Here is a 14,114-nt window from a genome sequence, read left to right as displayed (position 1 = left end):
TGAGACGTATTAAATTTTTGTATTCTTTTATTTTGTTTATTTTTTTAGTGGAAAGATTATTCGATTAATATGAAGTTAAATGTGCCCGAAAACAAACCAAAGACACAGCAATTGGTCACAATTGGTCTACTACTCTGACGGTTCAAGTAGAATATAAAATAATGGAACGTTGGACATAGATACACAATTTTTGCGAGAGAAAAATGTGAAACCATGCAAGTAGCCCACTCAGTAATTGTTTAATGCCCCTTCGGAAAGGTCCAAAAAGATAATTAAAGATAATTTACGCAGTTCTTTCTGGAACTTCTGGAACGTTTTTGAAAATTCTGGAACTTCTGGAACATTTTCTGGAACTTCTGGAACTTCTGGAACTTTTTTGGAAATTCTAGAACTTCTGAAACTGTCCTGGAACTTCTGGAACTTTTCTGGAAATGCTGAAACTTTTCTGGAACTTCTAGATTTTCTGGAATTATATATATATATCTTTAATATCTCAGAATTCCAGTCTTCTGGAATTATCTAGCCAGCAGAGCTGCTATAATCTGTCTCCTAGAGAATTTTAACAATCCTCTTGCATTTTTCAAACATCTCCAAAAATCAAGAACAATAGATACGGATTGTCGTGCAAATGTCAATAGTGAAAAATTAAAAAAAAAAAGTTGCTATACTATTCTTACACTTGAGGATTTCGTTTAAATCGATATATTAAACTCTTTGCAATCCCACTTGGGGACTTTATTGTACCAGCTTGTTACCGATCAAATGACATCTATATTATTTATATAAAACTCTGAGACGCTACGTTCATTACGACAGTTTGTGTTCGCGTTCTATCTCGCGGTGTTGCGACGTGTCTCGTTATTTTCCGGCGTTGTGGTGTTTTCTAGGTTCAAACGGTTTGATAACAAGTTCATTCGACCTTATTTGGTGCGGGATCATTACGGCGCGGAGCCGAAAATATTGGAAACGTACTCGAAGCTCGCGATGAAAGACGCGCTGGATTACATTAGGAGGAACGCGTCCACGATCGGTAATATCAGCGGAACGGAGAGCATGTCCGCGATATTCCGGAACTATAGCAACACGGGACACTTCAATGGAAGGTATGATTTCTCCTTTTTCGCCCTTCCCGTGCCCCTATTCTCGACCGCCCCGTCCCTCCGGCCACCCCCCATCCCACGATCACGGTTACAATTCAATACGAACCGAACAAGAAGTTATCTCGTTCATACTTGACCTGCTTATTTTCACAATAACAAATGCTCCTTCCGGAGCGTGTTCCTTTGAGACAACAGGTGCGCGCACCATTGGAGAGAAATATTAATTGTAAAGAAAGTTTTAATTAACGGGAGACGGGATTCGACTGAACCGCGTCTAATCGAACTAGGGTCGTATTCGCTTCAATCTTCTGATTGGAATTGATTGGCCGAGCCATTGGATACTCTCGAGATATCGAAAAATATCTTTTCTACGTTCAATGTAATGACGCTGTTGGGAATGCGATGCTTGAAAGTACTGTTAAAAAATTATAGACGAACGTTGAATACGACAGTAACAGCTTATTCAACGTGCTTTGAGTGGAGAATAAATAATAAACGTGTCTTGCATTAATATTAGGACACCTTTTGAAAGAGGATAACTTCGAAAGGAAACGCGTTGTTTATAATTTAAAACGCGAGATTCTTATTTCGTTTTTCATTCGAACCAGATGCAATTTAAAAAAAAAGAGAATCGTGGGTAGAAACAGTAGACTAGTCTCTCTAACATCCCGACAAAATACAAGTTATTTGGTAGATTTTTAAAAAAGTTATTCTATTTTGAAAGGTGTACAGGTATTAATGCCAGTCACACTGTACGTGCTTTTTATCAATCTGGAAACTTCAAATTCTAACGAGTTGCGCCCGTATATTCATTTTTAATATGAGTTGAACTTTTATAAGCTGATCTTAGAGGATTTTAAGAGGATACGGCTGTATTGGATAACTAAAATCAATGGTTCTGTACGAATTAGGTTGCTCCGTTACGGGTAATTTGATGGAAAATAGTTGTCGGAACATTAAACATTGTTATGAAGGAACTGTCTGAAGGCTAAATGAGATGAGCAATCTCTACAGAGATAACTGCTTTCGGATAGTTACTCCGTAACAATGTTCAATGTTCCAACAATAATCTATTTAAAAACATTATACTCGAAGCCGGAGTGTGGAACTCGTTGAGCAAATTCAATGGTTAATTTATAAATCATTTTCGAACGATTCGATACCGACGATCGAGTTCCAGTCTGTGAAGAATCGGATTTTACATCTCCATGTAAAATAGCGAGTTGAAGCATTCATCTGTCCAAGAGTTACGATGTAAACCGTTCTCGAAAATTCGGTTTGAAGATGAACGACTTGGAAGTTCGAGATGATGGACTCGGTTACTTCTTGCAACTTCTGCAATCGTGCGAATATTTGCATGAAATTTTCTGCAAATGTTCGCAAAGAATGGGACTCCCAAAATCGATAACCAAAGGAAGCCGATTTTTTGAATGCTGTACCAATTCGTTGAATTCGTCTTGAGGTAAACTGCGATAATATGCACTAAAAACTATACGATGCCGTTTGAAACAAAAAATATAGGTTTCTTAAAATTCAATATTTCATCGTGTGGCCGACAGGAGATCCAAAAACTCTCGTTGGAGACATTTTTATAAAAGAGAATTGCTCAAAAAAATGTGTGGTTAAAATTTAACACTAAACCTACCGCGATCAAAGTGACCGCTTTCTTTTTTTTTGCAATTCTGCAAAGTTCCGTTCGTGGAGAACGCTTGAATAAGTTATATTATTGGAGCAAGTTTTATAATAAAAACTTTACAAATTCTAAATAAATTCGGTCCAGTTAGTATTACTGCTTGGTAGGTTTAGTGTTAAATTAAGAAGTTAAGGAATCACCCTGTACACACGAGAACCGCGAAAGGATCTCCCGCGCAATTATCTTCGAGGACGAGGGTGAGGAAGGGGATCGGGGGCAACGTGTGTTTAATTTTCTGAGTCACCGCGGTTCGAAGATTATTGATCAGCCATGTGTTCCCGCGTCGTATCGAGAAAAGGTCCTAACCATGTTATCTCGAGAGCCGTCACGTCGAATAAGCCCAGCATCACTGTCCGCGACGTTGATGGCCCAGAAAGTAGTTTAGGGCTGGAAAGTACCGGTGGCTCCGAGCCGGTGTCGACGGCGCAGGAGAATCGTAGCCGGAGATAAGTCTGCATTGTATCTCGATTGAACGGCGAACCCTTCTCGAGGCACGGTATCGATCTCGAAGTGGCAGCCCGTCATAAAATGCAGTCTCATTCTTTCTCCTTCCAGTCCGAGTTGCAGCCAGCTTGAAGCGGGCTGGAATATTGATCCTCAAGAGGTGGAGTACTACCCTTCCAAGAAGGACCTGACCGACGCCAGGATCCACCATCTATTGGCCGAAGAACTTTGCAAGCCTTACAAGAGGGTAAGACACCCTCCTTGCTGACGACGATTTACATATATGCTCGCGGCCCTGAAAACTTTGCTGACGGCGGGGGAGATGCTCGGGAAACGATCGTGTACCCGCTGAAAAATTTTCGGCCCTCCCCCGCCGCCCCCCTCTCGACCCCGTGTCGCGTGTTCAGATGAAAACAGAAAAGAGCGACGCGAGTTTCAACCCTCCGCCGTCGGGGATGCAAATCGCGTCCACCAGGCCGGGAATTTTGAACTGTCAATGTTCGCCGCGGGAGGGTTCGAGAGCGGGGATGATCGAGGGTGAAACTTCTGCGCTAGAATTGATTGTTTCGAAACGAGAATGGCGGGTGGAATTGACGATTCAGAGTTCCCGGCGGATCTTCACGCTTTCGCTTGCACTAAGGAGCAAAGGAAGCTGCCCTCGAGTTCCAAACGTTCCTTTTTTTTCTACCCTTTATTACCGCTTCTACAGGGTGATTCTCAAGTAAGTGGCTGAACTTTTGGGTGCTCGTTCGTGAGAGCGAAAGAGAGAAAGAGAGAGAGAGAGAAAAAAAAATAAAACGAATATAAGAATTGTAGTCGTACGGTGTTGTGAACGGGGGTCTTGCCAAAGAACCATGCACTCCTAAAGTTTAGCTACCTATTTCAGAACCGCTATATAAAAATAAAGAAAAAGGGGGATGGAAACAAGTTCCTGAGTGATGAAATAAAATTCTCCCAGCATCGACGGCTGAGCTACAGCCGACACGCGGTGAACGATCGCGATCTATCGACCCAAGTCAATTACAAAATGCACATGAACATACGACGGATGATGGGTGAGCACAAGCATCGTCACAAGCGCAGTAAGAAGTTGCTCAAAGTGAGTACCGAACCACTATTCATCGTATTCAATGCACTTTGACGGTGAACGTCGATTCACTCGATCGCTGATTTATTTTCGATCGACTCGACGAATACCAACTCTTAGAAATATGTGTATAGTCCTTTGCCACGATGCACGTGAATTCTATTCTACCATAGGAGAACCTTAGCGCGATTCGATAAGACTGTGGGCTTTTATGCGAAGCAAACATTTTCTCCGTCAGTTGTTATAATATGGAAATTACGTTACAATTAACGTCTCCTATTAATAACGTCGATTATTTGAAAATGAATAATACGATGCTTTTATTGTTTTCTGTTTCGCGTATGTATGTAGTCGGTTCCTCTCATAAATGTGCAAAATCCGCAGTCTATTGATCGCCACTAAACTGCGGATTTTTATGCGAGATCGACATTTTCTGAAGCAGCAACGAGACTAGAAGCTGTCGACTAGAAATTCAATTCTTCTACGTCTGAATAACTGAGCAGAATACGACACTATCTTTCGTTTCACATCGAAAATCTTCTCGGTTTCGTATTTCACGTACTCGCGCGACTGTCGCGAATCCACAAAACAATCTATCGATTTCATCTAATCCGAACGGAGGACTTTATACGCGACGTATCTCCGCTAATGCGAATGAATTGAGGAGACGGCCGTTAACGGTGCCTTAAAATTCGTCGGAAACGTTCGCCTCTTCATATTTCACGCACTCGTTCGCGTCACGAATGCATAAAGTCCGCAGCCCTCGTCCTTCGTATTCAAAGAGAATATTCGTCGAGGAGCTAGCATATAGAGGCATTTTTTCCCGGCAATTAAAACTTCTGTTTCTCGTAGGACGGCAAGCAGAATCACGTTAGTTTCCCGGAGTTCCAACAGAACGGCTCGACGAAGTTGTTCACCCAGGGTAAGTTCGGGGAAGACTATCGACGGCAAAAAAATAGATGGGGGCATGGACGGAAGTTCCAGTTTGAATACGTGAATCTGAATTCGTCGCAGATTACATAAACGGCGTGCTGTACGAGCTGGAGAACGGGGACACCTCGAAGCCGTCCAGCAAGGAGGACTGGGACTCCGCGATAACTTTCACGGCTCGCACTTCCGGTAAGAATTCGATCCTTTTTTTCTCCCTCCCCCGCCCCCGCCGGGCCGTGATACGCCGGTCTGAAGTTCCATGTTTCATTAGACCGGCGAACTTCCCGGCGAAATTTTCTCGGCGCCTTTGAGGAATCAGGTCCGCGATGATTAGCCCGTACTCGTTAAAGTCTTCTTTCAATGAGCGAAGAGTTAGGGAACTAATTTCCCTGGCGATTCACCGGCAAATAACTTATCGCTTGATTTCCATAGACTCGTCCAACGTGAACGCGGAGGCCCATCACGGCGCAACCACGACTACCTCTATGGACACCATTAACACGGACGACCCGGACATGAAGCTCGGATGCGATGGTACGGTTCCTTTCATCAGCGAATACCGCACTCTTCTTCTAGCTTAATTTAATCGGACATTTGCTGGATAATCCGGTAGTCGGACGGTGAACTGAATGTAGTTTGCGGTGAAATTTGTACACCTCTGGCGGAGCTGGTCTATCATCTGACGGAAAGTTGTCGTATGTGAAGAAAATGTTAATGCAAGTAATAAGTACGTTTGCTCGTTTCGAGCAGTCAATGAGAATTCAAGCTTTTTTGACTTTCTTTATTTTGATTAAAAGGTTTCGATATTCTGTAACGCTTCTTCGATTATTTTATACTGTTCACAGAGGACATGCACTATTTTATTCGTATGTTTCTTCTATCTATATATTTTCTGTTTTTAATCATTAGTGAAATAATTCTTCCAAGTTATATTCACAATTCCGATTGAATATTTTCCGCCAGGGTTGTACGTTAAAACGAATTTCGTGCTCATAAAAGTTATTGTCACTAACTCTTGTCTACTTGATCATATTTAACTGCATACACAGGTGGCGACGAGAGTTTTTAAAGTTGAAATATGAGAATTCACGATGAAATAAATTAATATGAGTAACGATCGTTAATCGAGTAAGCAAAAGACGGTTTTGAACGAGCAGGTAGGTGCGCTGTATCTGCTCTGTGCACTCGGAGGTTAAGTATTCTGTCTCAACACACGGTCCTCTCTACTTCTACACTTCTCTATTTCTCTGCTCTGAACTATAATTGTTTAAAGAATTAGCGCGATATGCATGAATACCGACGCTTCGTTGAGCGAAAAACATAAAAGATTTCCTTGAAGTTGCTTCACTCGAAATGTTAAATCTTTTCGTTAACACCGTTACAAATCTTTAGTGAGATCATCATTTTCGGATTATAGAAAGCTACAGGGTGACGACGCCCACCGCTACCGAGAGCGTGCTACCGTGGAAGAGAGAGGATGATTATGACTCCGGACACCCCGTTAAACAGAACGAGTTCCCTGCTTGGTGTTCCAACAAAGAGTATCTAGCGTATAGTTCCCCCTCAGCTACCTTCTTAGGTGAGATTACCAGAACAATGCCTAATATGCTCCATTCTTAACACTCCATTGCGCCGTAGGACCAAATGGCAGCAGAGATAAAGTAGCAACAGTACACTGATTTCATTGGCTGACACGTCATACAGTTAGACGATCTACACCGTTAACACGATCACCGCCGAATGAACGTCCGCAAGAGTCTCGCGAAATTACAGTGGATTTATTAAAATTTAAACTGGAAAGTTAACGTTCGTGCACAAATGATTACGTTCTCGTTGCATTCGACGAGAGTTCCGAACTGTCACAGACACGGCGGTGAACGTGTTAATCCCCTACAAAACATTTATTTATAATTCTGTACACCAATAGAAACCATACATTTTGGTTGTGTCTATAGTAGAACAATTATTTAGCACTGCTTATTTTCAACGAATTTCGTGAATTTTTTCGACGGGGGTCGGGTAATTCCTTACACATAAACAAAACAAAGAGAAGCTACGGCGGTAGTGTGTGCTCTTGCTACACCATAATTCTCTGTGCCTCGAAGACAAATTCTTAAGACAACACGACGTCTAAATAAACTTTCCAGCTACTGTCATCGTCGTAATAAACTAAAAATGTATCGATTCGGTGGCTAGTTAACCAATGGCAGGTACGTGAACGGTGAAAAGACCACTACTTTACAGGGGATCCATATTTTTGAAGACGAGGCAGCTTACGAAGCCGGGGGATACCTTCGGACTGCGATAAACGTCCGCTTCCGGTTGGAGAACATGTAAATGTCACGCATCAGATCTTTCCAGATTTCCTGTCGTTTTCCGTTTTTTCTTTCTTGACGTCTGTGGGAAATGCGTTATTTTCTTCGATCTTTGGGTTACCCAATCCCCTTGGCAAATCTCGCACAGACACAAAGACACACACACACACACACACACATCTACACACGCACTCGCTCGCCACACACCGAGAACACCATACGAACTCGTTTGGGTCTCTTGATGTGCTCTAACTCAGCCTTTGAGAACAGTCACATTTCTGTGTTTGACCTCTCTTTTTCAAGCACTGCTTTCTCGTTTATGTGCACCGTTCGCAGGTTGTTCCGTTTATCCTTGCCGCAAGCATAATGGTCGATCATAGTTGCTTGGTATAGCGATCGGAGGCTTTCGTGCGGAATTTAGGTTCCGATAGGCGAGATAAACGAAACATCCTGTTGTTTAATGTCAATTCACGATGATGAGCAATTCTTTTGGTCGCAGGTGGGATCGAGCAGCCGAAGGTACAGTCAGTGATTGGCCTGTTCCGTCGCGACAGCGTTTGCACCCCTAGCAGTATAGACCAGGACATTTTGAACAAGCGGGAGGATTTTCTGTTGACGGAGCAGACGGACTCACCCTCGAGGGCTTCGAGTAAGCATCCGTAATAATAGAGACCGAGGTCTGATGAAATTTTTATTTTCGTCTTTTATCTTCCGTATCTTTTATTTTCCTTATTCTTTATAACTTATTCAAAATCTGACAAGATCCTTCATAGACCAGAAGAGCATCTGCTTCGTTCTAGTTTCAACAGATTAGTCTGTCCAATTCTTTGAAATGGATCTTGCTTTAAATGTAATACAATACAGCTAGCAGCAGTACAGCTGATTTTTTTTATCTCAATTTCTAATTTAACATCAACAGTTCCCTAGATTTTGTCCAAAAGTAAATTCCATCTTTGATCCAGTTTAATTCTCAAAGAGTATAAAGGAAGGTATCTTCATGGCGCCTAACTTGAACCACAATATATGTATATGTCCTTGGGGAAGTAAAATGGTGGTAGTATTATTAGCAGTGCTGATTGAATGTAAATTGTAAAAATTTCCAGCTCAGATGCTATTCGAATTCAGTTACTACCCATTAAATCCCTTAAATTGTTTTATTCGAGAATAAACAAGACAAGAGAATAATAACAATTAAAAAATAAACATAATAAAAGAATAACAAAATTTAATATCATATATTAAATTCGACATGCGCCCGAAAATAAACCAAAAGCACAGCAATTGGTCAGGTCAGTCCACAGTAACCGACTCTATTATCTTATATGTATATCCATTAACTTTTCCCCTCGAATGTCTCCTCTCGACAGAATTCGATCATTGAAACTTTTTCCCTTCGGTCGCTTATCGCTCAGCTTCATAAAGCTGACCGTAAAAATACATATATAAGCGTATTCGCGGTACAAACTTATGGAACAACAAAACGCTTTGTGATTGACAACGTGCAGTTCTAACAATAAATGAAGATTTTGGTCATTCCAGACAGCAGGAAGGGTCCGACCAGGAGGGTGTCCATGATGGAGCTGGGAACGATGGAGACGTCGCAGTCGGACAAGGTGACGGACGACGGTTCCCATTCCCTGCCGGAGTGCTGGAACCCGCCGCACAAGTACCGGATGAGCTCGTTCCCCTACTCGGCACAGGTACCGAGCCTCTCGACCGCCCTGATCATGGACTCGTCCGAATCGTCGGAAGACATCGACGAGGACGAAGAGAAAGCTTGACCCTTGGGGATCGTCGAGGAGCAGACGTCGTCCTACCCGGAGGACGAGCGCCGGCTGCGTCGTCCATGGAGGCGGCCCCCTCGACGCTCGTTACTCTCGTCTCTCCTGCGACGACCCAGCGCGCCCGTCTGAGAGATTTACGCTCGCGTAATTAGCTCGCGACTCCAGCGATTTTCTCCTAAACAGTTGCTGAACAGCCCGAGTCGGTCGGCGCTCCCTTTCGAGGACGACCGTTCTAGCACGCGTCGAGAGGACAAGCCAGCCGTCAACATGGCGCACCGGCAGCCTCTCCTAATGCAGGACCACGACGACGGAAAGTATCTTCGTTGACTACCGATGCTTTCGTTCGCACGCAGAAAAACGGGCCCCAGCCGGGGCGTGTAGCTAGTTTTCCATTTTGAGAGATGAATATTTTTGTTCCGGGACGAGGGGGCCATCGGCGCAGACGCGGGAGAGGCATACGCACGGTGATCCCAGCACGAGGTGGCTGGATGTTGCTCGAAGTTGGTCCCATTTTCCGTCGAACGGAACCCGACCTAGATTATTCGACCCGTCGTATTGTTTGGAAAGAGTAGTAGAGATTAGTGGCCGGTATATTTTGTGAAACTTTGTGAACACACGAAGAGGAAGGTCCCCGCCCCCCCAATGGTTCATCAGAGACGAAGCTAGGCGGCTGCGGACAGATTAGCTTGTTCGAAGGCAGCTTCCGGTGGCGAAGCTCTCGCTGCTTTTCCCGCGTCTACGCTACCTCAACCCCGTTAATTTTATAGGGCACTGTGAAGGGTAGGCGTCGTTCGAGGGAAGCGATCGGGCTTGGGAAACACCGACCGGTGTTACACGCTGCGATCCTTTTGATACTTGGACCACCGCGCAGGAATCTTTTCGATCGTTCGGAAAGCACTACGTGGGAGGACGCGAGAAAGAGAGAGAGAGAGAGAAAGAGAGTGAGAGAGAGAGCGAGAGAGAGAGAGGAAGAAAGAAAAAGAGGCAGAGAGAAAGCTATTTTTTTAACCGATACCATTTCCTCCACGCGCGACCGATGGTCGGACACGATTGACCGGGGGAACGGCTGGTTTTCCGTGGTTCATTTCCAATGCACATTCTCTGCACGAGCGCGGAACACGCGCGCGATTCAGCTTCTCCGCGTGCTGACATGATCGATCCGCCGGGGGAGCGCGTGCACCATTTCCTAGGTCCGAATTTTCTCATCGGGTGTCGGGTTAAGACACCGCGTGCACTCCCGCGCGACTCTCGCGATGATCGCCGACGAGACTTGGTATCGTGGCCTTAAGATTCATAGAAGTATCCTAGCGGCGACCGGCCCACTTCCGGTCCGAGTGAGAGACGAGCAAGGCGGTTTTTAATGGCGCGAGACGCGAGGTCACGATTCCGTGTTGCCTCCGCGACACGTTCTCAGCTACGATCGAGCATTGCGAGGCAGCTTCGCCAGGCTGCTTTGCGATCATCGTCAAAGATCCTAGTCTAGTAAGTTACGGCGGATGCTCTAGATCCTAATACCATTACTGCTTCGTATTGACCGTCGGCTCATTCTGCCTGACGCGTGTTTAAAGACGCTCGAAGCAGCACGATCGAAGTAGCGGAGACTGCCTGGCAGTAATCGATGCCTCAAATACAGTCCGAAGTTCTTGCCAAACAGACGCTAAAGACGCTCCAAACAGCACGATCGGGAGTAGTTGTGATTGCCCGGAGCTAGGCTGTCTCGCAATGTTCCGATTTAGCTATAGATTCGCTGATAAACTCTGTGACGAGCTGTAGTCTCTTCTTCTTCGTTTTCCCCCGAGAGACAACAAGAGACACCGTCACGCCGAAGATCAACCAGCGATTTGCTTCGCAGTTCGTAGATGCGAGCCTAGAATTAGACGCGCCATCGAGGCGCAACGTTGCAGACTCGGCGAGGAGAATTGAACGCTCCTGTTGCGGGTACAGCGATCTCGTCGAATTTTCATTGCGGAGATTGCTTTCCGACTGGCTTATCAGTTGATTAGAGATAAAAGAATATCGTTAGATGCTGTTCACACCGTGACAAATGTGAACGAAATGTGAGTTAAGCCAATGAAATGGATCTCTAGGCATCCGTTCACTATACTTTCTTTAAGAATTTTGCGTGTTCTTCGTTAACGTGTCGTACACAGATGCTTTGAAGCTTCGTTAATTGGACACGGTTAAATTATATAATTTAATGATCGATCAGGCTTTACATGTTGATTGCGTATGCAACGGTAAAGTTAATATATAGACTTCAGAGTGCGATTAAACAAAGGATAAAGTTCTACTGGAACAGCATTTGTCTCGTCTGTGGTCTTTCTTTCTTTTTAACGAACTTATTAGCATATTTAAAATTATCGTAAGATATTTTGTTTTAACATGTGCAATGTATGCGCGATTTGATCGTTTAATATCAGCATCATTTCTGCGAAATGTAACTGCAAGATCGGTTTAAATTCCCGCGCTGTAACGTCTGCGTGCAACGAGATTGCACTCTCGACTGCAGGAATTTCAATATCTCCTTTCCGGTGACATATCTTCTCAGTCGTTGAGTTCCTACGGAGACTTTTGCCGTATATTGTATTTAAAGCTAAAATATCATGTTCAATATATTAAAAAAAGTATTATAATGTCTCGATTACGATCATCAATGAATTGCCCTCGTCCGGAATACTTGCGCGAGAGAAAATTTGTTGGATCGCATTATTCGGAAACGTTGCGGAATTAGGTAAGGCAAGAGTCTCTGCAGGCAACTCAATTTTCCAATGCAACAGGCGTGCTCGTCAACGGTCACGTTCCGAATGACGATCCTCGCATGACCGTTCGCTGGATCATCCACGAGAACAATCTCTGAAAAGAACGTAATAGCGAATGCTTCGTACAGAAACTCGAGGATCGACAGAATGGGTATATCTTAATATCGTTTATATAGGATTTATCCTTGTGCGTGGAACTCCGTTTAGAATGAGACAATTAGAGGTTGCGAGAAGAGTTTGTGTAAAACGTGATTACTCTTAAAAGTATCTCGCTAGACAATTATATCAGCTCTATTTTTCTGCGAAATCTTGAATTCGTCTCGTGCATTAACGAAACATCGTTCTATCGAATATTCTGATTGAATATTCTACGATGACACTTCTCGAAAACAAATTCTACCGAAATATTTCGAATCTGCGAATACGGCATCATTTACACAAACTTTTAGCATCGATTTTCCATATGTAATTCCATATCGCAAGAACAAGTCCTGTATAATAGAACGACATCCTACCGAGGATCGTCGTAGTCCTTCACGGCGACAGACACATGTGAGTTGTCCAAACGCTCCTCTCCTTAAATATGGCCTTAAAACTAAAATAATGGTAATGATGATGACGACGACGACGGCGACGACGATGACGACGACTACGGGGACGAGGACTACGAGATAACGTAAATAAATGGATAAAAGTCTCAAGTAGCACAAGAGAAGAAAATAAACAAAAAAGAAAAAAAGAAACCAGTCGCGCGGAGAAAAAAAAAAGTCGTAGGCTCAGTACCTAAAGCGACCATTTAACACCGTATGTAAATAAAGGAACTTTTCATAGCGGATAACGTAGCAAGTTATTACGATGACGTATTATTACCATCATTTATTGGACACGGGATTCGAAGGGGCATCGGCGTGTCGAGGTATGCGACTAAAAACGAGAGTGGGTGTAAAGGGAAATCAGACTTCCAATTTTCATGAGAATTGAGGCCCCCGGGACTGTTGACTAATTTAAGACGATTTCGTGTTGGCGATCGCCACGACTACGTACTTTATGGAATTGAATCGAAAGCACACCGTTGAGATTTCATTTTCTTTTTCTTTCTTCTTAAACGTAATCGTTGGATAGTAAATATGAAATAGTGTGATATCGGTTTTAGGATTCTCCTAGGATTCTCTCGATCAGGGAGTATTCCTTTCGCGCGCAGTTCCCTGGAAATCACGCGCTTTTAACCAAAATATAAGAAAAGTCAATTCTCGTGAAAATCTCGGAACGAGATCAAAATCTCCTTTCGCGGGATATTCCTGGTGGCCTCTAGTTATCTAGGTCGGACGTGATGTCGGACTAGTTTCTAGACGCTAGACTTTACGCTGTTGATTTGTTAAAATAAATGTTTATTTCGTAAAAAGGACAGTCTGTTTCCTTTGGCCTGCCCTTTCCACAGCGAACGTTATCGTAGAAACGGCAACATCGCTTCAATAAATAGTTCGGAATCGCAACTTCGTTCGGAAAGAGAGGATAGTGGCGCCATCCAGCGTCGCCGATACCAAAAAAATACGGTGTCACGCGTGCAAGATAAATTAAATGCAATCATTAGACTGATTTTATGCAAAAAAGAAATTGTTGCATTTCTTGCAGCGAGCAAGAATCGCTTGGGAATGTTTTTCTTTGTAACATCCATTCTTTCTTAATAACCAAATACATATATTGTTTTATAACAATGGCAAGACTGGAATAAAACAGTTTATCCAAAAATTTCTCGTCGAAATTTCTCATCGCGAAAGAAAAAATCGGAAACCAGTCATTTTGACCGATTTGATTTCTTCTATTAATAAACATATCAATGGAATCAATGAATTTTTAATAAAAAAAAATCGTGCTATACGATATGTTCACTTAGATTTGCAGAAAAATTTGAAATCTTGTCGGAAAATTGATTGCCCTGAGAAAATTGGAGGTTTTTAATGAATTACTTTGAATTCGAGACAATCAACGAAACTTCAACATC

General features: G+C 43.3%; 1 protein-coding gene across 6 annotated transcripts in view; it reads left to right on the top strand.

Moving 5' to 3' along the window:
- Nhe2 (Na[+]/H[+] hydrogen exchanger 2) overlaps positions 1-13,517 on the top strand; it is a 36,337-nt gene extending 22,820 nt beyond the window's left edge. For 2 of the 6 annotated variants that reach the window (XM_076525760.1, XM_076525759.1), the window contains 9 exons: positions 888-1,103; positions 3,349-3,484; positions 4,124-4,336; positions 5,177-5,246; positions 5,339-5,443; positions 5,687-5,788; positions 6,672-6,833; positions 8,069-8,218; positions 9,093-13,517. In XM_076525760.1, coding sequence (XP_076381875.1) covers positions 888-1,103; positions 3,349-3,484; positions 4,124-4,336; positions 5,177-5,246; positions 5,339-5,443; positions 5,687-5,788; positions 6,672-6,833; positions 8,069-8,218; positions 9,093-9,505 — 1,567 coding nt within the window. In that variant the 3' untranslated portion in view covers positions 9,506-13,517. Of the gene's footprint in view, positions 1-887; positions 1,104-3,348; positions 3,485-4,123; positions 4,337-5,176; positions 5,247-5,338; positions 5,444-5,686; positions 5,789-6,671; positions 6,834-7,498; positions 7,588-8,068; positions 8,219-9,092 lie in introns of those variants that run through there. The other 4 variants (XR_013034600.1, XM_076525761.1, XM_076525763.1 and 1 more) reach the window with 4 other exon arrangements.
- The last annotated feature ends 597 nt before the right edge of the window (positions 13,518-14,114 follow it).

This window comes from Megalopta genalis, chromosome 12, assembly GCF_051020955.1.
Source record: "Megalopta genalis isolate 19385.01 chromosome 12, iyMegGena1_principal, whole genome shotgun sequence".
In the NCBI taxonomy this organism is placed as follows: Eukaryota; Metazoa; Arthropoda; class Insecta; order Hymenoptera; family Halictidae; genus Megalopta; species Megalopta genalis.
Note: the sequence above shows the minus strand (reverse complement) of the source record. Positions and strands in the feature narration are given on the sequence as shown.